Here is a 17,137-nt window from a genome sequence, read left to right as displayed (position 1 = left end):
CCTTTCATAGAAGCTGCCAACAGTCAGCTCTTCAGTGTCTGAACATCCTGTTCAGAAACACAGAAGAGAGATTGTGCAAAAAGATGGAAGAAAAAGTGTGGTCCATTACCCCTCCACCACCCACACGAACTACACACATAATACTGTTTCTACTACTCCGACTCTCTCAGTGGAGTAAAGAAGCATATGGTGTCTTTTTAAAAAGTAGTCATCCACCACCCTCCCCCCCCCACCCCCCCCCTGGAATGGTTGTTTTACAACTTTGCATCACAGTGGATTCACTAAGGTTTTTTGACAGTGATCAACTGATAAGGACTCTTTATGTCAAAGAAAAAAACACTAATCATGTGCATGAGCAACATACAGTTTACATACAGCACAGTATATGCAGTATTCGTTTAGGATGTTTAGTCACAATGGATGTGATGCTTGACACAGCTTGAGTCACTGCAGAATCCAGATGTGATTAAAGTTGTCTTTACTAAATATCAATGGTGATGAATGCCTGCACAGTCTTTTCTTTCGTTTGTTATATTGTTACTTAATTTAAATAAACTACGTGATATCCTCAAAAAAAAAGCTCAAGCATTTCATTGTGATTCAAAGTTGCAAAACAATAAAACACAAAAAAAGCCCAAGAGAAGTGAATACTTTTTGTAGACGCTGTATCTGTGCGTATTTGTTGTCACTCATTTGGATCACTTTTTTTGATTGAATTCATTATTTATGCAGTGAATTAGATAAATTAGACAGGCAGGCTGGATGGTTGAGCCATGGCTGAATCACTTTTGTATTTATGTTAATTTCAGGCAGCGTTCTCTTTGTCTGTTAGGGCTCAGCACTGTCACATTGCAGTGCTGTGAGGGGGTAGATGAATGCTGATGGATGTGAGGATTTCAATGAGTATAAACCAGCTGAGCCCTGCTAAACCAAGTCTGCACACCAAAAGCACTGGTGATAAAACCTTCTCTCGTGCTTCTTTTGTCTTAGATCGTATAATCTAGTTTCCCACTGTCCTTTTGCCTTAACCTCCATCTTTGTCAGGTACAAAATCAAGCTGGATTCAGATGAGGCTGTGTATGGAGGTCAAGGACGGCTGGACCACAACACCGAGTTCTTCAGTGAGCCCCAGCCCCTCCATGGTCGCTCCAACTCCATGCTGGTACATATTTTCAACATCACACTTTTGACTCATCAAAGTTAATCTTTTGTTGAACATAATCAAGTCCTAAATATGGAGTGTACTCCAATTACCAGTCCAGGGCCATTGTAGTGGAGTCCAGTCTCTAGACCACTTTTTCTGATGAGCTGTATCACCAACCCACTCTGCATACTAATTCCAACATGGTCCTGAGGATGTGGAACATTCACACTGTGAAAATGACAAAATTAAGTAGTACTCAAAAATGTCAGCATGCATACTAAATGATTTTTCAGAGTGCTGTCGATGGACACTATTGTCCCACAATGCAATGCACATATATAATGGAGGAGCTGCTCACGGCTGAAAAACATCAAAAGGAGTTGTGGGCGGTGATGAGACATCTCAGGAAACAAAACAAAAAAAATTAAGTAATAAAAACATTGGACTAACATTTTTCTCTCTCTTGGTTGTTTCCAAGTTGACTTAACCAACAGATATACAAAGTCACATGACTAGCACAATTTCCTAGCTGCCAAAACAGGTAGAATGGATTACTTAATTAGTATACACTTGTTGTTTTAATATATAGTGTAGTTTTGGGGCACAGCTTCTTTTTTCATTTCAAGTTGTCAAACTCATGTGCATTAATAATGGCTGCATTCTGTTTAAGTGTGCAAGTCTTGAGATCCAGGTATAGACTTTTTTTTTTAATCATATCAGGAAAACACATGACATTAATGATGGCTTCCTTCTATTGAAGTGTCCCAGTAGACCACATCAGTGAGTACAATGGATCCTGACACTGAAGCATAATGCTGCCATTATTTATGATATCAGCTGCTCCTGTGTTTAACAACTTAAAATGTCTACTTTGACAAAGTGCTGCTGTGCTTTTTCCATCACTGGCATGGCTCACTGACACATTTAAAGCTCATGATACACAAGTGTACAGTACCTGGAAGATTAAAAAGTATCCACCAGGCAGAAGATAAAGGCTGAATCATGGGCGACACTCGAGAGAGTTTCTATATTGTTAATAAAGTAACGGCAGGCACAATGGCAGCAGCAACAAACTCTTTTTCTTCATAACTTTCCTAGTGTTGTCATTTGTTCAGAGTCTTACTTCACATCCTGATACACTCCCCCCACCATTCATGTGATTTATTGCATCTTGCAGATACACACATACACGTTTTATTTAAATGTTCTTTTGCAGCACTGCCAAGAGTTTATACCTGAGTATACATTGTAATGTTCCTCACACTTGAATGCATTAATCAGTCAGTTCTTATACATTAATCAGGGGGATTTGTACATTTATACTTTAGAAAATAACTTATGCAGAAATAGATCCCTTAGAATAAAGTAATAAGAAAGTATTAACACACTAACTGCTTGTAGCAGTATAAAATGTGATGAAATAGCTGTCAGTTTATTCATGTTTTGTCCATTTTATGTTCTATGTTTAATTTCACAAATCAGTTTAATTAACCCAGAACGGAGTTTGTAGTGAGAGGATCTTTTAAAGCCATTCTAATGAGGTTTAAGTGTGTTGCCATAAAAGAGAGCTGTCTGTTCTGGCACAAAACCACCATCTCCCTGGTCTGGACCTCTCAGCGTATCCACTGCTCTATAATTTAGTATCTCCTTCATTAATATGATTTTTAATGCAGAAACCAGAAAATGATCAAATATGGCTAGATCTGTTTATCAGGGGAAAGTATCGATTGTTTGTGGTATCTCGACATCATTAGACTTTGTTTGTGAATATCATATCTGGTGTCTATGCATTTTACTGTGCTCAAGCCGGCAGTTATCCTGGAGTCACTGAGAGTTATGTGAATCTAATATCTACCGCTTTTCAGATTCTCCGGCAAACAATTTGCATTATTCATGGTGTTAGAACTTACCTTTTCATGTGCACGGATCTTAAACTCGCACAGCGTCACAGAGGGGAGGAAAATATCTCGGAGAATGAACCACTGGGCTTCCATCATGGAGACTGCTTAAGGCTAATGGCATGAAATGGGTCGGCCCTTGAAATATAGAAGGAAACATTGATATGCATTTTAAGCATAGCGCTCGAGGATCTTCCTCATGTTTGCCTCCTTTTTTTCTGATGTAATTTTTTTTCTTGATTAAAATGCTGAAAGGCAGTAAGATGTTTATGAATAAAATCAGGGATGCATTAGAAAGGATCACCACAGATACCCAAACACTCCAGCTATAAATCAGCTGATTGCAGGCCATAGATCTTGTGTTAATCAATCCAATTAATGCATGAGGACAGTGATATCTGTGAAATCGTCTCCACGGTCATGATCTCCCTCCGTGGTTTCACAGTTAGTTTAGTAAAATAATGAATATTTCGTGGCAATACACTTAAACTGTTTCTGTTAGTGGCAGTGTTGACATAGCACCTGATAATGGTTTGTTTATCTGAACTCAACTTGAACCTCTTCAGATCAATACTGAAAGCGTTGGTGCATTTAATAGATAGCAGATATTTTTCTATATTAAGAGTTGGACGGAGCACTTTAATGCATCAAAAATGTGTTTGGCAAAGCTCACGCTGCTATTAAGAGCATCAATTCAGCATTATTTAAGAATCCGTCCACCCCGGTTAAAAAGCGTCTTCCTCTCTCATGCAGACAGTGATCCTCCATCGTATTAGCTTAGGTTTCATCAGTTAAGGAGTCATATTCCACATTCTCTTAAATCTTTCCTAACTCTTATTAATTCAAGCACCACTGCTTCCCCCATGTCCCTCTTGGCCAAAATATGAAGTTTAGTTAACAAGTCATCTGCTAATGTTGGCACCATCTTGGATTAATGGGGAATGAAAGAGAGTGAGAGGAATGAAGCCGACAGGGAGGGAGGAAGGAGGCAGGGTCCGGACCTTTCTGTACATACTGTATCTCCTTTACAGGCTCCCTCGTAGAGATTGCACAGTGAGACTGTAGTCTTGCATAAAGATGCTTCTTCCTCCTCGTCCTCCTTCTCCTCCTCTCACCTACCTTGTTATGACAAGAATAATCAGACAAGAGCCTCTGCGGGGGCTGTGAAAGGTGCCCACACTATCCATGTTTTATTTAACAACTGTTGCTTTCAAAGTCTGCGCAAACTTCTTCTCCCCTGTCTTTTTAATGGGTCTGTCAGTTCTCCTGCTTCCTCGTTACTGCATGATAATAAACTCTCATATCCTCCAAGAATGCATCACTCCTCAGACCGAGAATGCGCATAATTGGATGATGCCAACAGAGTCTATGGTGAATACCACTGTAATGCCCTGTGTGTACAAATATGGTCTTAGATTTTTGTCATGTGGTATCTGTTTAGCCCTTTCAGTCATGTCTTTCCCTCCAGTCTAAAAACAAATCAATAAAGAGATTAAAGAACAAACAAACAAACAAACAAACAAAAGATGGTAAACAGGTTCTACAAAGTATGCAGGAGAATGCTCCATACTGCGGTAGACATTTCTAATATTTAACCTTCACATTACAGTATACAGTATGAGCTGCAGCTTTTACACATTCTTCGCTAAAACAAACTCATGTTCTTGTGAATATTCAGATTTCACAGTTAAAAAAAAATCTGTTAAATAGCAAATTAACACTCCATATTTTTGACTGCAAAATAAATTCAACAATTTGTTGCGAGTTAATACACATTAGTGCACAAACTTATGATAAAATGTAAGTTAACCTGTTCTGTAAGTTGTCACATTTACAGTTTTGTTTGAGTGTTATAACGTCAAAGGGATAGCGCGAAGAAACGCTGATGAATAATTAGCTTCTTCAAAACCTTTTGATAAACTTTGCGTGCATCAAAGGAGTTGTCTCCTTTGACAGTTTCACTAAAAGAAATTATGCTGAAGTGAGGAAGAAAAAGAAAGTGAGGGAGACATAGCAGGCTGGTGGCAAATGATCAAAAGACGCACATTTCCATCAGAAACATCTGAGGCCTGATGTTGAAGTGTGAACTAACAGAGTAAAACTGTGACAGAACGTGGAGAACCTGCTTCATACTTTACATTCACGTACAAGAAACACACATATACTTAAAAATCCTCATGTGGCTGCTGTGTATATTGTACATATGTACTATAGAAAGATAAGAGCTTGCATTGATTAGTATGTGTGAGTTATGTCTTTTGTATTTCATACAGACAGTCATTGTTCCCAGGTGATGTATCCTAATGATCCCCATCAGTGATCCCCTGACTTTTCATCTAGCACCAGTGAGGCTGACATTCGTGGTTTTGAGAAAAATGTCTCGTCAACTATCTGATGGATTTCCATTCAATTTATTGCACACATTTATGTCAAGCAAATGTTAGTATGCTAACATGCTAAACTAAGATGCTGAAGATGGTAAAGATTGTACTGTACCTCTTGACTGCAACATCAGCATATTAACAATGTCATAGTGTGCATATTAGGATGCTGATGTTAGCATTTATCTCAAAGCACCACTTTGACTAAGTACAGAGCTAGCATGGCTAATAGAGGGGCTTAATGTACACATTTTTCTGTCATGTAAGCTTGGTGATTAGGCTGACCATAAATTAATCCAAGGTAAAATTAGATTTTTTTAACCACCTGGATGTTGTAATTTTGGTCATATTACTTGAGTTAACATATTACTCACCAGTTTAAGTGCTGATATGGAATAGTGACATTGCTACAACAGACTTAAAATTGTGGAAGTATTATAATCAATGAAATTACAAAAATAAGACCCAGGTTGTAAACAGAAGCAGAATTTTCCTTTAGATAAGTCTTAACTCAGTTATCCACCCAAGTCATGTTTGTGTTGTTACACTGTCAGATCCTTGGTTTTTGCCTAAGATACAACCAGCATGTACAGAAGTGCTTACAGGGAGCTGATCCTTGTTAAGTGAGTAATGGAGCTGAACAGAGACATGTCTGGAGAGTTAAAGTGCATGGGTAGTCAGGCTTGCCAGCAGCTGGGGTCAGGAGACAGAAACCTAGTGGATGATATATTCCTGTGAAGGACCTCATGAATCCTTTATCAGCGTGTTTGAACATTGATCAGATTGAGCATTAGCCCGAAGGCTGGACTCTGCTCTTGTGAGTGAGTCAAAAAAACAAATTCTCACATGTGCTTGTGATACAAGATGATCCAAGAACATCCATGAGACAAAAGAAGTCAAAACAAGACTGGGTCAAAAACTAGAATATGGCTGGAAGTGGAGACACTCAGCTGAGGCGACTGATGAAATTACACCACTGTCAGTCAGTCAGTCAGTCACAGATTTTTGCATTTGGCCCTGCTGGCCCCCGCTGTTGAAGTCCAGCCAAAAGGGACAAATGGACTTAACTTTCTACTAATACAGTAGCTCACAAAAAACTGCTTTGCTTCCTCTTTATCTCATTTTTTTTTTGCAGCTCTGATAATAACACTTACAAATTGTCAGATTTGCAAAGGTTCTGTTGTACAATAACCGTTGTTGGATCTGACTGCTGGTAGAAACTGCCGTTGCTTAGATCTGAAATGTCTGCCGGTGAAGGCAAGGCAAGGCAAGGCAAGGCAAGTTTATTTATATAGCACATTTCAGCAACAAGGCAATTCAAAGTGCTTTACACAAAACATTAAAAGCATCAAGACAAAGTGCAAAAGAAACACACCACAAAAGGACACCCAAATACAACCAAAAACAGTCATTAAAGAGCCCAAAGACACAAAAACAAGCTAAAATAGAATGAGACAGGTATAAAATACAAGAATAAAAGTTACAGTGCAGTGTAAGAAATGAATAATTATTTGATTTAATCAAAGGCAGCGGCAAATAGAGAAGTCTTCAGCCTTGATTTAAAAGAACTGAGAGTTGCAGCAGATCTGCAGTTTTCTGGGAGTTTGTTCCAGATATGTGGAGCATGAAAACTGAACGCTGCTCCTCCATGTTTAGTTTTGACTCTGGGGACAGAAAGCAGACCAGTCCCAGACTACATGAGAGGTGTAGTTGGTTCATAACGTAGCAGTAGATCAGAGATGTATTTTGGCCCTAAACCGTCAGCGCTTTATAAACCAACAGTAGTATTTTGGAATCAATTCTTTGACAGACAGGAAGCCAGTGTAAAGATCTGAGAACTGGAGTGATGTGATCCACTTTATTGGTCTTAGTGAGGACTCGAGAAGCAGCGTTCTGACTCAGCTGCAGCTGTCTAATCGATTTTTTTTAGGGAGATCTGTAAAGACACTGTTACAGTAGTCGAGTCTACTGAAGATAGTGAAGCAGTAAACACCTACTCCAAATGACTCATCAGAAAGCAGCAGAGGCTTTATGGACATATTCAAACAAATTCAGTCAGATGCTGGAAGATAAGGGTTGCTTGTTGCACATAAAACACTAGCAATAAAATTAATACTACACTGATAAAAACTGCCTGACATTACACCTAAACATTTTTTTTTATTAATATTGAGTGACTGGAATTGTGATCTTTATTAAATCATATTTAAGGTTCACTAGGAACGTGTAGTTATTAGCGCAGATGCGGGAGATCAGCAGGGTGATGGGGGTTTATTTCCTGGAGCGCTGAATAACCTTTTCATTCACATAACAGAGTTATCTACTTAAATAACCAGCTCCACACATACTCTATACTAAATGCTAACTACTAAATGATATTCATAGCTACAGTGGAAATTGCAAACTGAAAATGAACCACCCACCACCCCAGACAGCATCTATATATAGATTTAAGTTGATTCACGGACTTTAATACTTAAAGGTTAATACAAGTGTGTTTGCAGTTCTTTACCCACAAACTTACGTATACTTTACATTTTTTGCGAATCATTTTCAAATGCATGCTAAACTATTTAAACTAGTTTTTTGATGTATTTTTCCTTCTGTTTAGAGCAGGCATTGGCTTCCAATAATTTTTGTGTGATAATAAAATCCATCACAGTGAACACCAAGCCTCTCACAACTGAAAAGTTGAATATTACACACCCTTGCTCAGTTCAGTACACTCAGGGATTTAGGCTGTTACAGCCCACTTGGTCTGGTGTGACCATCAGCTTATGGTTGCTAATGTTAGCGAGCATTAGGTAGATGTTGCTGTATAATGTACATTACTGAGTCAGTTCACTTACTTTATGAGCCTTCTCTACTTGTACTACTGTAACACTACGTTTTAGCATTTATGATCTCGTGTCACTTGTCCAAAGTGGCCGCTGTTCTTTGCCACAAAATGATGATGTTGCATTGACAAAAAATAATACCTGATGATCGTTGTGATGAACTATACAACTCAAACAAGTCTCATTTGCTTCTTTTAGATTTTAATGTGTATAAATTAATGGATGTCTGGAAGAGTAAAAAAAAAAATCTTAAACACAGCAGCATACTGTAATTGTTAAAACAATTGGTTTTAATATCACTAAAGTATATGTGATTTTTAGTAAATGGAATAAAACCTTCACAACCACTAGCTGGGTTCAATGTGATATTTTATCCCCACTGACCCACTTGGCCAGTAGATCAGAGTTACTGGCCCAGCAGGCAGAAAATGAAAATGAAAATAACTTTTTTTTTCCATAATTTTGGTGATTTATTATACATAATATGTACAACAGTGAAGTTCCCTTTAGATTTGGTTGTCTTCCTTTAGTTATTGATATGTAATGTTTATATATGACACAAATATGCAAAATATAAATTTAGGCACATATTGGATCAGTAAATGAATGATGTATAAATGTAAGTTTCTCTATATTTTCTGTAAAGCAAGATAGTATGGAATACATAGGGAGAAGAGAACAGAATTTATGATAATAACATTTCAGTGAGTATGGATGACCTTCATAATAAACTCAATTAAACTAATTAACATTAACAACATTAATGATTAAATAAATGCTGAGAGATCCGCAGAAATGTACCACTAGTGAACAGTGAGAGAAAGAATATAATGGCATTTGTTTGTGTTCAGTCTGGGTGAAACCTCAGTTTAGTTACTTTAGGTTTAAACCTGTATTAACCTCAGTTACACAAACAGAAACAGCTGTAATGTCTGTACTTTTGAGAGAGATTTCTGCGGTAGATGTTGACAAAGCTGGCAGGAACCACAGATATGAAGGCTACACAATAATGTCATAAAAAAACACTCCTGGTGATCAGCAGCAAGCATTTTGTTAGTTATAATTTAAACCGTATATGTTGTTGCTTTTAAACCTTGGTGATTAACACTTAAATAGAGAGCTGTGTGTCTCCTTCAGAGGCTGATGCTGTCAAAGTCACACAGAAGACATACACATAACTATGCAGTGAGGATGCTAACCAGCTAGCAAGTTAGCCGGCAAACTGTACAAAACATATCACAGTCGCTGGTTTCCACCCAGGAATATTGTTGCTTTCATGAAAGTAGAGAGCCCCTCTGTGTTCTCGTAGCCTTGTAAGTTTCTTTTGCTAACATTTTTTTTTTCAAGTACCGGTGTTGCACCGTATTTGGTGACCCATCAGATTCACCGGTAACAGGTTAGCAGGCTAAGAGCACAGCCTTCCCGACGTGTATTTCAGTGAATCACGATGCATGTCATCAGTCACGTGTCTTGAAAACAATGACGCCTCCTAAACCGCACTCATGTCGCAGACTCTTGCCCTTGAACCCTTGCCCTGTTTACACTTGGCATTAACATGCGTCCCGGGTGATCCAATCATAAGTGGACAGCTCTAAGTACAGGTGTGAGCACACCCAAGACGCATTGCAATGCAATCACTCAGACCACATTTGGAGGTGGTTTGGGCATGGATATATAATAAGAGCTGGATAGGGCGCTGCTGCTCAGCCTTGCAGCCAATTTTTCCCAGTGGCCACTCGCGGTATTGCAGCGAAAAATCCCCCTGCGGCCCAAAAAGGATTTTCCCCGTAGACCACCATTGTAAAAGAGATGCCTGTAAAACTGTTGACAGGACACCTTGAACTGCAAACAACGTCAATTATGACCTTTTCTATTATGAATTTTTGATCCATGGAGGTTTTATGTTTGTCAAACTTTCCTTGAGCCGAGAAAAGTGATTTAAAAATCTTTGACGTCATCATAATGTAAAGTCTATGGGCCGAGCGGGAGCTCGCGGGCGGGGCCATCGGGGGAAACACTACTGCGCAAATTCAGTGGGCCGCACAACATTGAAGCAAACCCAGAAGCTAGAAACTTTTTTTGGCATATGCGCCAGGCAAGCAATTCCTGTAGGACTGAATGGGCACCATTTTTAGTCCGGTATCCAGCTCTTATAATACATCCATGTGTCTGGGCCGCATGTGGCCACATCCATTTAGCAGTGTGAACACAACGTGTCCTGGGCCACAATGAAGGACAGCCCACTCAACTGACATCCTCTGTTTTCTGGCAGACTAGGCATGGGAATTGAATTGCTGCCTCCTGTGTTCAACTTGTTTGATAACAGGATAAAGAAATGCATTATTTTGTTTTTACGTTTTTCATGTATATTAAAAAAACGTAATCCACCTCCCGTTTCTGTTTTTCCCATTCCCCTAACCCGTTTTCCTCTTCAAATCGACAATTGGAATAGAAATTATACCAAAACCAGAAAATAACTTGTTTTTCGCTTGTCTGTCTAAAAAAATATTTCAGAAGCTAAACGTTGCTGGATAGTTTCCTCTGTCCTGTCAAGTTGATAACTACAGTTTTTAGTTTTGCTGAGCTGCTCGACATAATGGAGCTCAGGATTTATCAGGTGGACGGCTGCCTTACTCCAAACCTGGACTGTGTTTGTGTACCAGCTGACCTTTTGGATGTGTAGAAGAACACAGAACATTAATTAACATTAGATCCTGACCGATGCTGTCGGTGTGTTGGAGATTTAAATAATCAATGAAGTTATGCTGCTGTGCCTCATGCGTAAATGGGGACAGCATCTCTCAATGGGGAGATGCACCTGCGGGGAGATCGTTGCATATAACTCTATATTTGTTATATATATATATGTGTGTGTGTGTGTGTGTGTGTGTGTTCCGACGCAGTGCCAGAGCAAATCAATAGGACGGGCATTTGATTTTCATGAGGGGGCACATGATGCATTGTATATTTGTTTATCCTGTTATCGAACAGGTTGATCACAGCTTTGGACAGAGGGTTCATGGACCCCCGGTCTTCCTGCCAGAAAACAGACAAATTTGGTCTTTGAAAACCGAAATGATGTACGTGTCTATTTGCATATAGACCAGGGAAGTGAGATTCGATCACAAGTGGTCACTCAAGACACATGTGGAGACGCCTGTTAATACCAGGTGTGAGCAGACATACTGTCCACTTGTGATCGGATCACCCAAGATGCATGTTAATGCCAGGTGTAAACAGGGCCTGTGAGACAACAGACAGCTGTACCTTTATCTCAACCATCAAGTATGTTGTCTTGTATGATTAGATAACTCTGAACAACAGCATCACTCTGCAGCTCTTTGAGTTGTAGGCCGGACCGGCCACCACCAACCCTATAATCGCGGTCGTCCGTGAGCGAGTGAATGAGTGATGGAGTTTCACCATTGGTCAGCCGGCCGAGTATTGCAGTTTCCCCATTGGCCTTTGCTCTTTCAAAATGAATCGGCACAAGATGATGGAAGCGGAAGACAGCAGCGCCACACAGAGTGACTGTGTCTCCTGCTCCGAGCTGACAGCGCTGTCAGCAGCCGGCAGGAGTGGATTTTATAACTGAACTAATACCATGACGCAAGCTTTTTATTTTCTCCGACATTTCCACATCATAAAGAATGAACAACGATTCTAAACACGAGTCTTGCAGGTAAAACATGCGACTCATGTAGGCTGTTGTATCAGGTTAGCGTGGGGCGGCAGCTCTGCAGGTGCGCTTGATTTGATTGTAACTGCATTAACTGGGCGGAGGTAAGCCTCCTGAATTTGCACCCAAAATGCTGTAAAACTTTATAATTTATAATTTCCACCGGAGCCTCCATGATCATCGACCGGGAAAGAGGCAGAAAAAAGGTCCATTGAGGCATGAGGGTGAGCGTTCAGTTAAAGCACCTCAAATAACCATTACTCTGACAAAACACTCAATACAGAGTGAAAAACGAGAGACATCCACAGAGTGAAACAGATGAAAGAGCAGGGGGAGTTAACTGATAATTAGAATAGTTATAATTAGAATTAAAATAAGTTCTCTTTCAAATCAAACATCCCAAGATATGAGTGGAAAGTATTGTTCTTGCAAACTGCATTTATACCCTTTTTTTTTTTTTGACTCAAACATAGCTTAACCATCTCATGTGATATTCTACTTCAGTAAATATTACTGAGACAACTACAGAAAATTGCAGATGAACATTTAATATCCAGGAATCCTCATTATAGACAGTACCACCGACTATCCCTGTAACAAGTTGGCCTCAATTTCACACATTGACAATACAAGGTCCAACCCATATACTAGGTTTTGACCCAGTCTTGCTTGTTTAGCTCAGCTCAGTATCTGGCCCTGTTTTTGATGACAGTGTTTCTGAATGAAATGTACCATAATGCAAAATACTTTATCCCTTTTTTAATTGTGTCTTCTCTGAATTGTAAGCACAAGTGTGCAACAGGTCATTTACAGTACTGTGTGTACCATATGTATCTATTTTATACCACCACATGTCGTCAGGAGTAATGTGTTAATTAGGAGGTCTCCCAGTAATTGCCGCACCAACACTTGGGACTATCTGCTGCTCTTTGTTCACAGATTGATATAGAATTTGTCACCATTGCTATCTATTTGGTGGAAATAAAAACTGTTGACATATTCCAGGTTAGGCACAGTGGTAGCTTTGTTTAAACAGGTGCAATGATTCATTCTGCCTTTCCTCCTCTCTGCGGTGCTTCTGCATGGAGACTCTCCCACTGAGACGGTTTAATTAGTCACCAATGTCTGTGTCAGTGTTTCAGCGCCGGGCTGCTCAACTCCCTCAGTGACAAACTGTTGCCAAAGAAACACATCCACAGCAAGCTCAGATCCACTGATGCCGAGGGGCGGCTTGAAGAGTTCAGGGGGTGATTGAATTGTTTACAGCTCTGCTCTCTCTTTCAGTTTTCTGTTGGGAAATATAGCATCATTTATGTCTGCTTGGCTTTTCCTTTGGCATAAATCTAAAATGACTAATGGTACACTGTTGTTCCTTGCCTCCAAATGACACTGAGAATATCAAAAGGATTGATCAAAGACTTTATTAGCTTCACCGCTCCAAACTAACACCCTCGCTAAGATTTCTATATAAGGAATCTGACATTTCAAGACTTAGTTTCTTCTTTTTTTGTGGTGTGCTTATTTTTTGCTGACATGTTTTTTCTTCAGTCCAGCAAAACTCGGGAGATTCTTTCAGCTCAGCTTATGCCCACAGGCGGACTCCATCTTCACAGAATCCCAAATTTACAGTTGATGCACCACCAATATTTAGAGATGATGAAACACAGTTATTGCATTGATTGGAGAGTTTTGAATTGAAAAATTAGGATTTTTTTTGCCCCCACTTGAGGCAAAATTGCTCATTTGAGGATTGTTTACTTCAATGCGCAAGCTTTTAATGGAACAGAATGTTAATGATATGAATGTGAGGCAGATTAAATCACTGATCAGGAATTTTTTAGCACCAACTACACCAAGATGTATATTCTCCATAACTCAAAGCTTAAAATGAAATGCTACAGCATCAGTTCACAGGCACAACTTTAAGCAGTTGTGACATCTAAGCTCACAGCAGATCTGCTGACTCCAGTGCCACCCAGAGGTCTTAATGCAGCTGCAACTCTGTCACACTTTAATTATACCTCTCTAACCTTGACGGTACTCTTTGATCAAGGCTGTGGTGTTTGTGTACTGTCTCCGCTGAAGAGTTATTTTTCTGCTCAGATCTGAATATTCCTTCTAAATACACCCCTATCCTCTTCTTCCCTGTCCCGTCTTTTTTTTTTTTACCTCCCTTTTTCCGCCTCCTCTTCGTTTATCCATCATGTCGACCTTGATTGTGAGGAGCGATCACTCCTGATCATCAAGGCACCACCAAGTACTTCCATGTCTCACTTTTAGAAATGGCTAAACCAAAATCAGAGATTTGTTAACATCACTAGTCTTCAATTATCATCTCACTTTTCTCCCTACTTTTTTTCCTCTCTTTGTCTCTCTTTCTCTTTCTTTCCCTCAGGTCTACATCCCCTGCAGAACAGCTATTGTCCTGGCCAACGAGGAGATAAATTACTGTTATTAGAGGATGATTGTCTCCACAGAGACCAGGATCGAGAATGGATTCCAACCTCAAACTGTGTGTTAACAATCACCTTCATCTTAAAGTGTCAACCTTGCACACCACCCAAACCTGCTTTTTGTGTTTGAGTCTTTTTCTAAATGGAAAAAAGTATTATTGTGAGCTTTGCTGCTTTCAAACACCATCTGCAACCTTAGATGCTGTGTAACCCTATTTACTACAGATTGGTCCATTTGGGAAGCGTCCAAACTAACCAGCAGCTAGATGCTAAAACTCAAAGCCCTGCCTGCAGAGTCCGTCCACCAGTAGCCAGCAGCCATTTATAGGCTCCGTTGAATTTGGCGTGTCATCTGAAACACATGACCATTGACTGTGGCAGAAGAAAGCAATGCAAGCATTAATTTATTCTTACATGGTTAAAGCTCAGAGATTTTTTTTGATGTTATAAATGTTGAAATACATTTGACTTGGTTTTAATTATTTTGTATTTAAATACAAATAATATTATAGTCAGCGTCAGAAACAAAGATATTTACAGTCTTACCAGCACTTGAAAATCTCAATGTCTAGGTATTTAATCTAAGTCTAGGTCATTCATCTTTGTTAATTTACATTGTGGGACATTGTAAGTATAAAAATATTGTAATTTGCACAAAGTAATAAGCTGCTTTGAGTTATTATACTTCTAATGAGTATCTAAAGCAGTTGCGCTATAATGCTTGAATTTATGCAGCTACTGGGAGCATTTATGTCGTTATTTATGGCCCAGTTATTAAGCCATTAATTTGCAGCTAAAGCAAAGTGATAAAATCACCTAATTTAGATTGTTCACAGTGTGTCACATAATATACAGTACACAGTAATATTTTTAGCTGAATTACAAGGTTTTTCCCTCCACTTTACAAAAACTAATGCATAGTTCCCTCCACTGTAGACTATTAAAGTAGTTTGTGTCAAGAATTCACTGTATTTTTGCTAAATTCTGCTAAGAGATGATACTGATGATTGACACATCATTTTGTGTGGGAGAAAACAGTTTCGCAGGTATGACTCACACACCTCACTGCTCTAAGATGCTATGATTTATGTGCACCATGTTCATTAGGTACTGTAGTGCTCCCCTGAGATTATTGCAAACGTTCCTGAAAAACACAAGCAGCGTAAATTCACACGGAGAACAACGTGTGCCTCTCCCAATTAGCTGCGACCTATGTGACTTTTGTCTCAACATACATGAAGATTGAACATCTCAAAGAAAGAGCTGCAACGCTCGTCCTTTGTTCCCCATAGCTGTTATGTGAGAAGGTTATTGATTAACTAAACTTTGGAAGAACTGTAGAACATCATTGATGGAAGGTGACTGTTTTTATGGCTACTGAACTCACTCACTCAGGCAAAAAAAAGTGCAAATCATTAAAATGCTCTTTTGTATGACAGCTTTCATCATATTGTAAGGTTATGTTTCGCAAATGACTGTGATAATTGATAAAAGACAATCTGCTTCCAGCCTCCCTCTGAAAATCTCTTGTTGCCATATGAATGGATGTCTTTTGGACAATTTTCAGTATTCTCTACACGTTTTATCAAAGCAGTAAGTGAAACGAGCTGATTTTGGTTATCCTAGTAAAAAGCTAATGCCTTGATTTACTGCCATAGACACTGTAATTCTATGATGTACACCTACAGCATTAGTGCAGATTCTCAGTCATTTAAGCCAGTGTATTGTATATATGCTGTATTGTAGCGTGGGTTTTGATCTGCCTTCCCTGCAGCTGAAGAAAACACATTTATATTCAGGACCATCCTCTTGTGTTTAGTCAAAAGTATCATGAACATGTCATTTCTTTTTGTATAACACCAAAGCATTCAAAATGCCCTTTTCCACCTCTCGAAAAGCACAGAGAGGATCACTCTGCATAAATTTCAAGCAACGAGGTTATGAGACTGAAGTGGAGTGTTTAATCATCCCTCATCTGACCCAATGTCATTGTCGTTTTACCACTGCCAAAATTAATTGTCTGCATTTATTCTCAAAAGTAAAATTGATGTCTGATGCACAGTAACTATTGCGGCATATTTCTTTCATTATTACTAATGATAATACATCAGTGTCTGTCTGGTTGCAAGAAAAATGTGGATGAACTGGATGTGCAGCCTGACTACTGATTCTGACCCATCACACACTTCTGGAAATCCAGCATCCTCCAGAGCACAGAGTATTTGATACAAAAACTGTTCTTTTTGGCCTTAATAGTTTTAGAGTTTACTCTAATTGTGAATTGGAGCCTGTCTGTCAGTTTCATTCTTTAGTGAGAGTTCCCTCATACACTCACCTGCCACTTCATTAGGTACACCTGTGCAATCTAATCCAATACAACAGCTCTGCCAAAAATTCTACATTTACAAAGCTTATACATTTTCAGTTTTTGTCGACATAGTTAGAAAGGTGATAATTCTACTTTATGTTTATTATTGAGGTTGTAGTGGGTGATGGTGGTGTACTGGATTGCTTTATATTGAATGGTGTTCCTAATATTTTGCCCTCCTCATTTATGTTAATGGAGTGGACAAAATATTAGGAACACCATTCAATATAATACACTCCAGTACACCACCACCACCAGCACCCAGCAGAGCTGTTGTATTGGATTGCATTAGATTACACAGGTGAACCTGTGTACAAGGCTGCATGTAGCTAACAGAGATGTCTCAGTTACCTGAAATATTAAATTTACACTGTGGC

At 39.2% G+C, this 17,137-nt stretch overlaps 1 protein-coding gene across 1 annotated transcript in view; it reads left to right on the top strand.

Annotated features, from left to right (window-relative positions):
• gbe1b (glucan (1,4-alpha-), branching enzyme 1b) overlaps positions 1-16,457 on the top strand; it is a 91,713-nt gene extending 75,256 nt beyond the window's left edge. Inside the window, exons 15-16 of the mRNA XM_044353584.1 lie at positions 1,045-1,162; positions 14,335-16,457. Coding sequence (XP_044209519.1) covers positions 1,045-1,162; positions 14,335-14,397 — 181 coding nt within the window. The 3' untranslated portion in view covers positions 14,398-16,457. The remainder of the gene's footprint in view (positions 1-1,044; positions 1,163-14,334) is intronic.
• Positions 16,458-17,137: the final 680 nt, after the last annotated feature.

This window comes from Thunnus albacares, chromosome 6, assembly GCF_914725855.1.
Source record: "Thunnus albacares chromosome 6, fThuAlb1.1, whole genome shotgun sequence".
NCBI lineage: Eukaryota > Metazoa > Chordata > Actinopteri > Scombriformes > Scombridae > Thunnus > Thunnus albacares.
The sequence above is the reverse complement of the archived record's forward strand: the minus strand, read 5'-3'. Positions and strand labels throughout refer to the sequence as shown.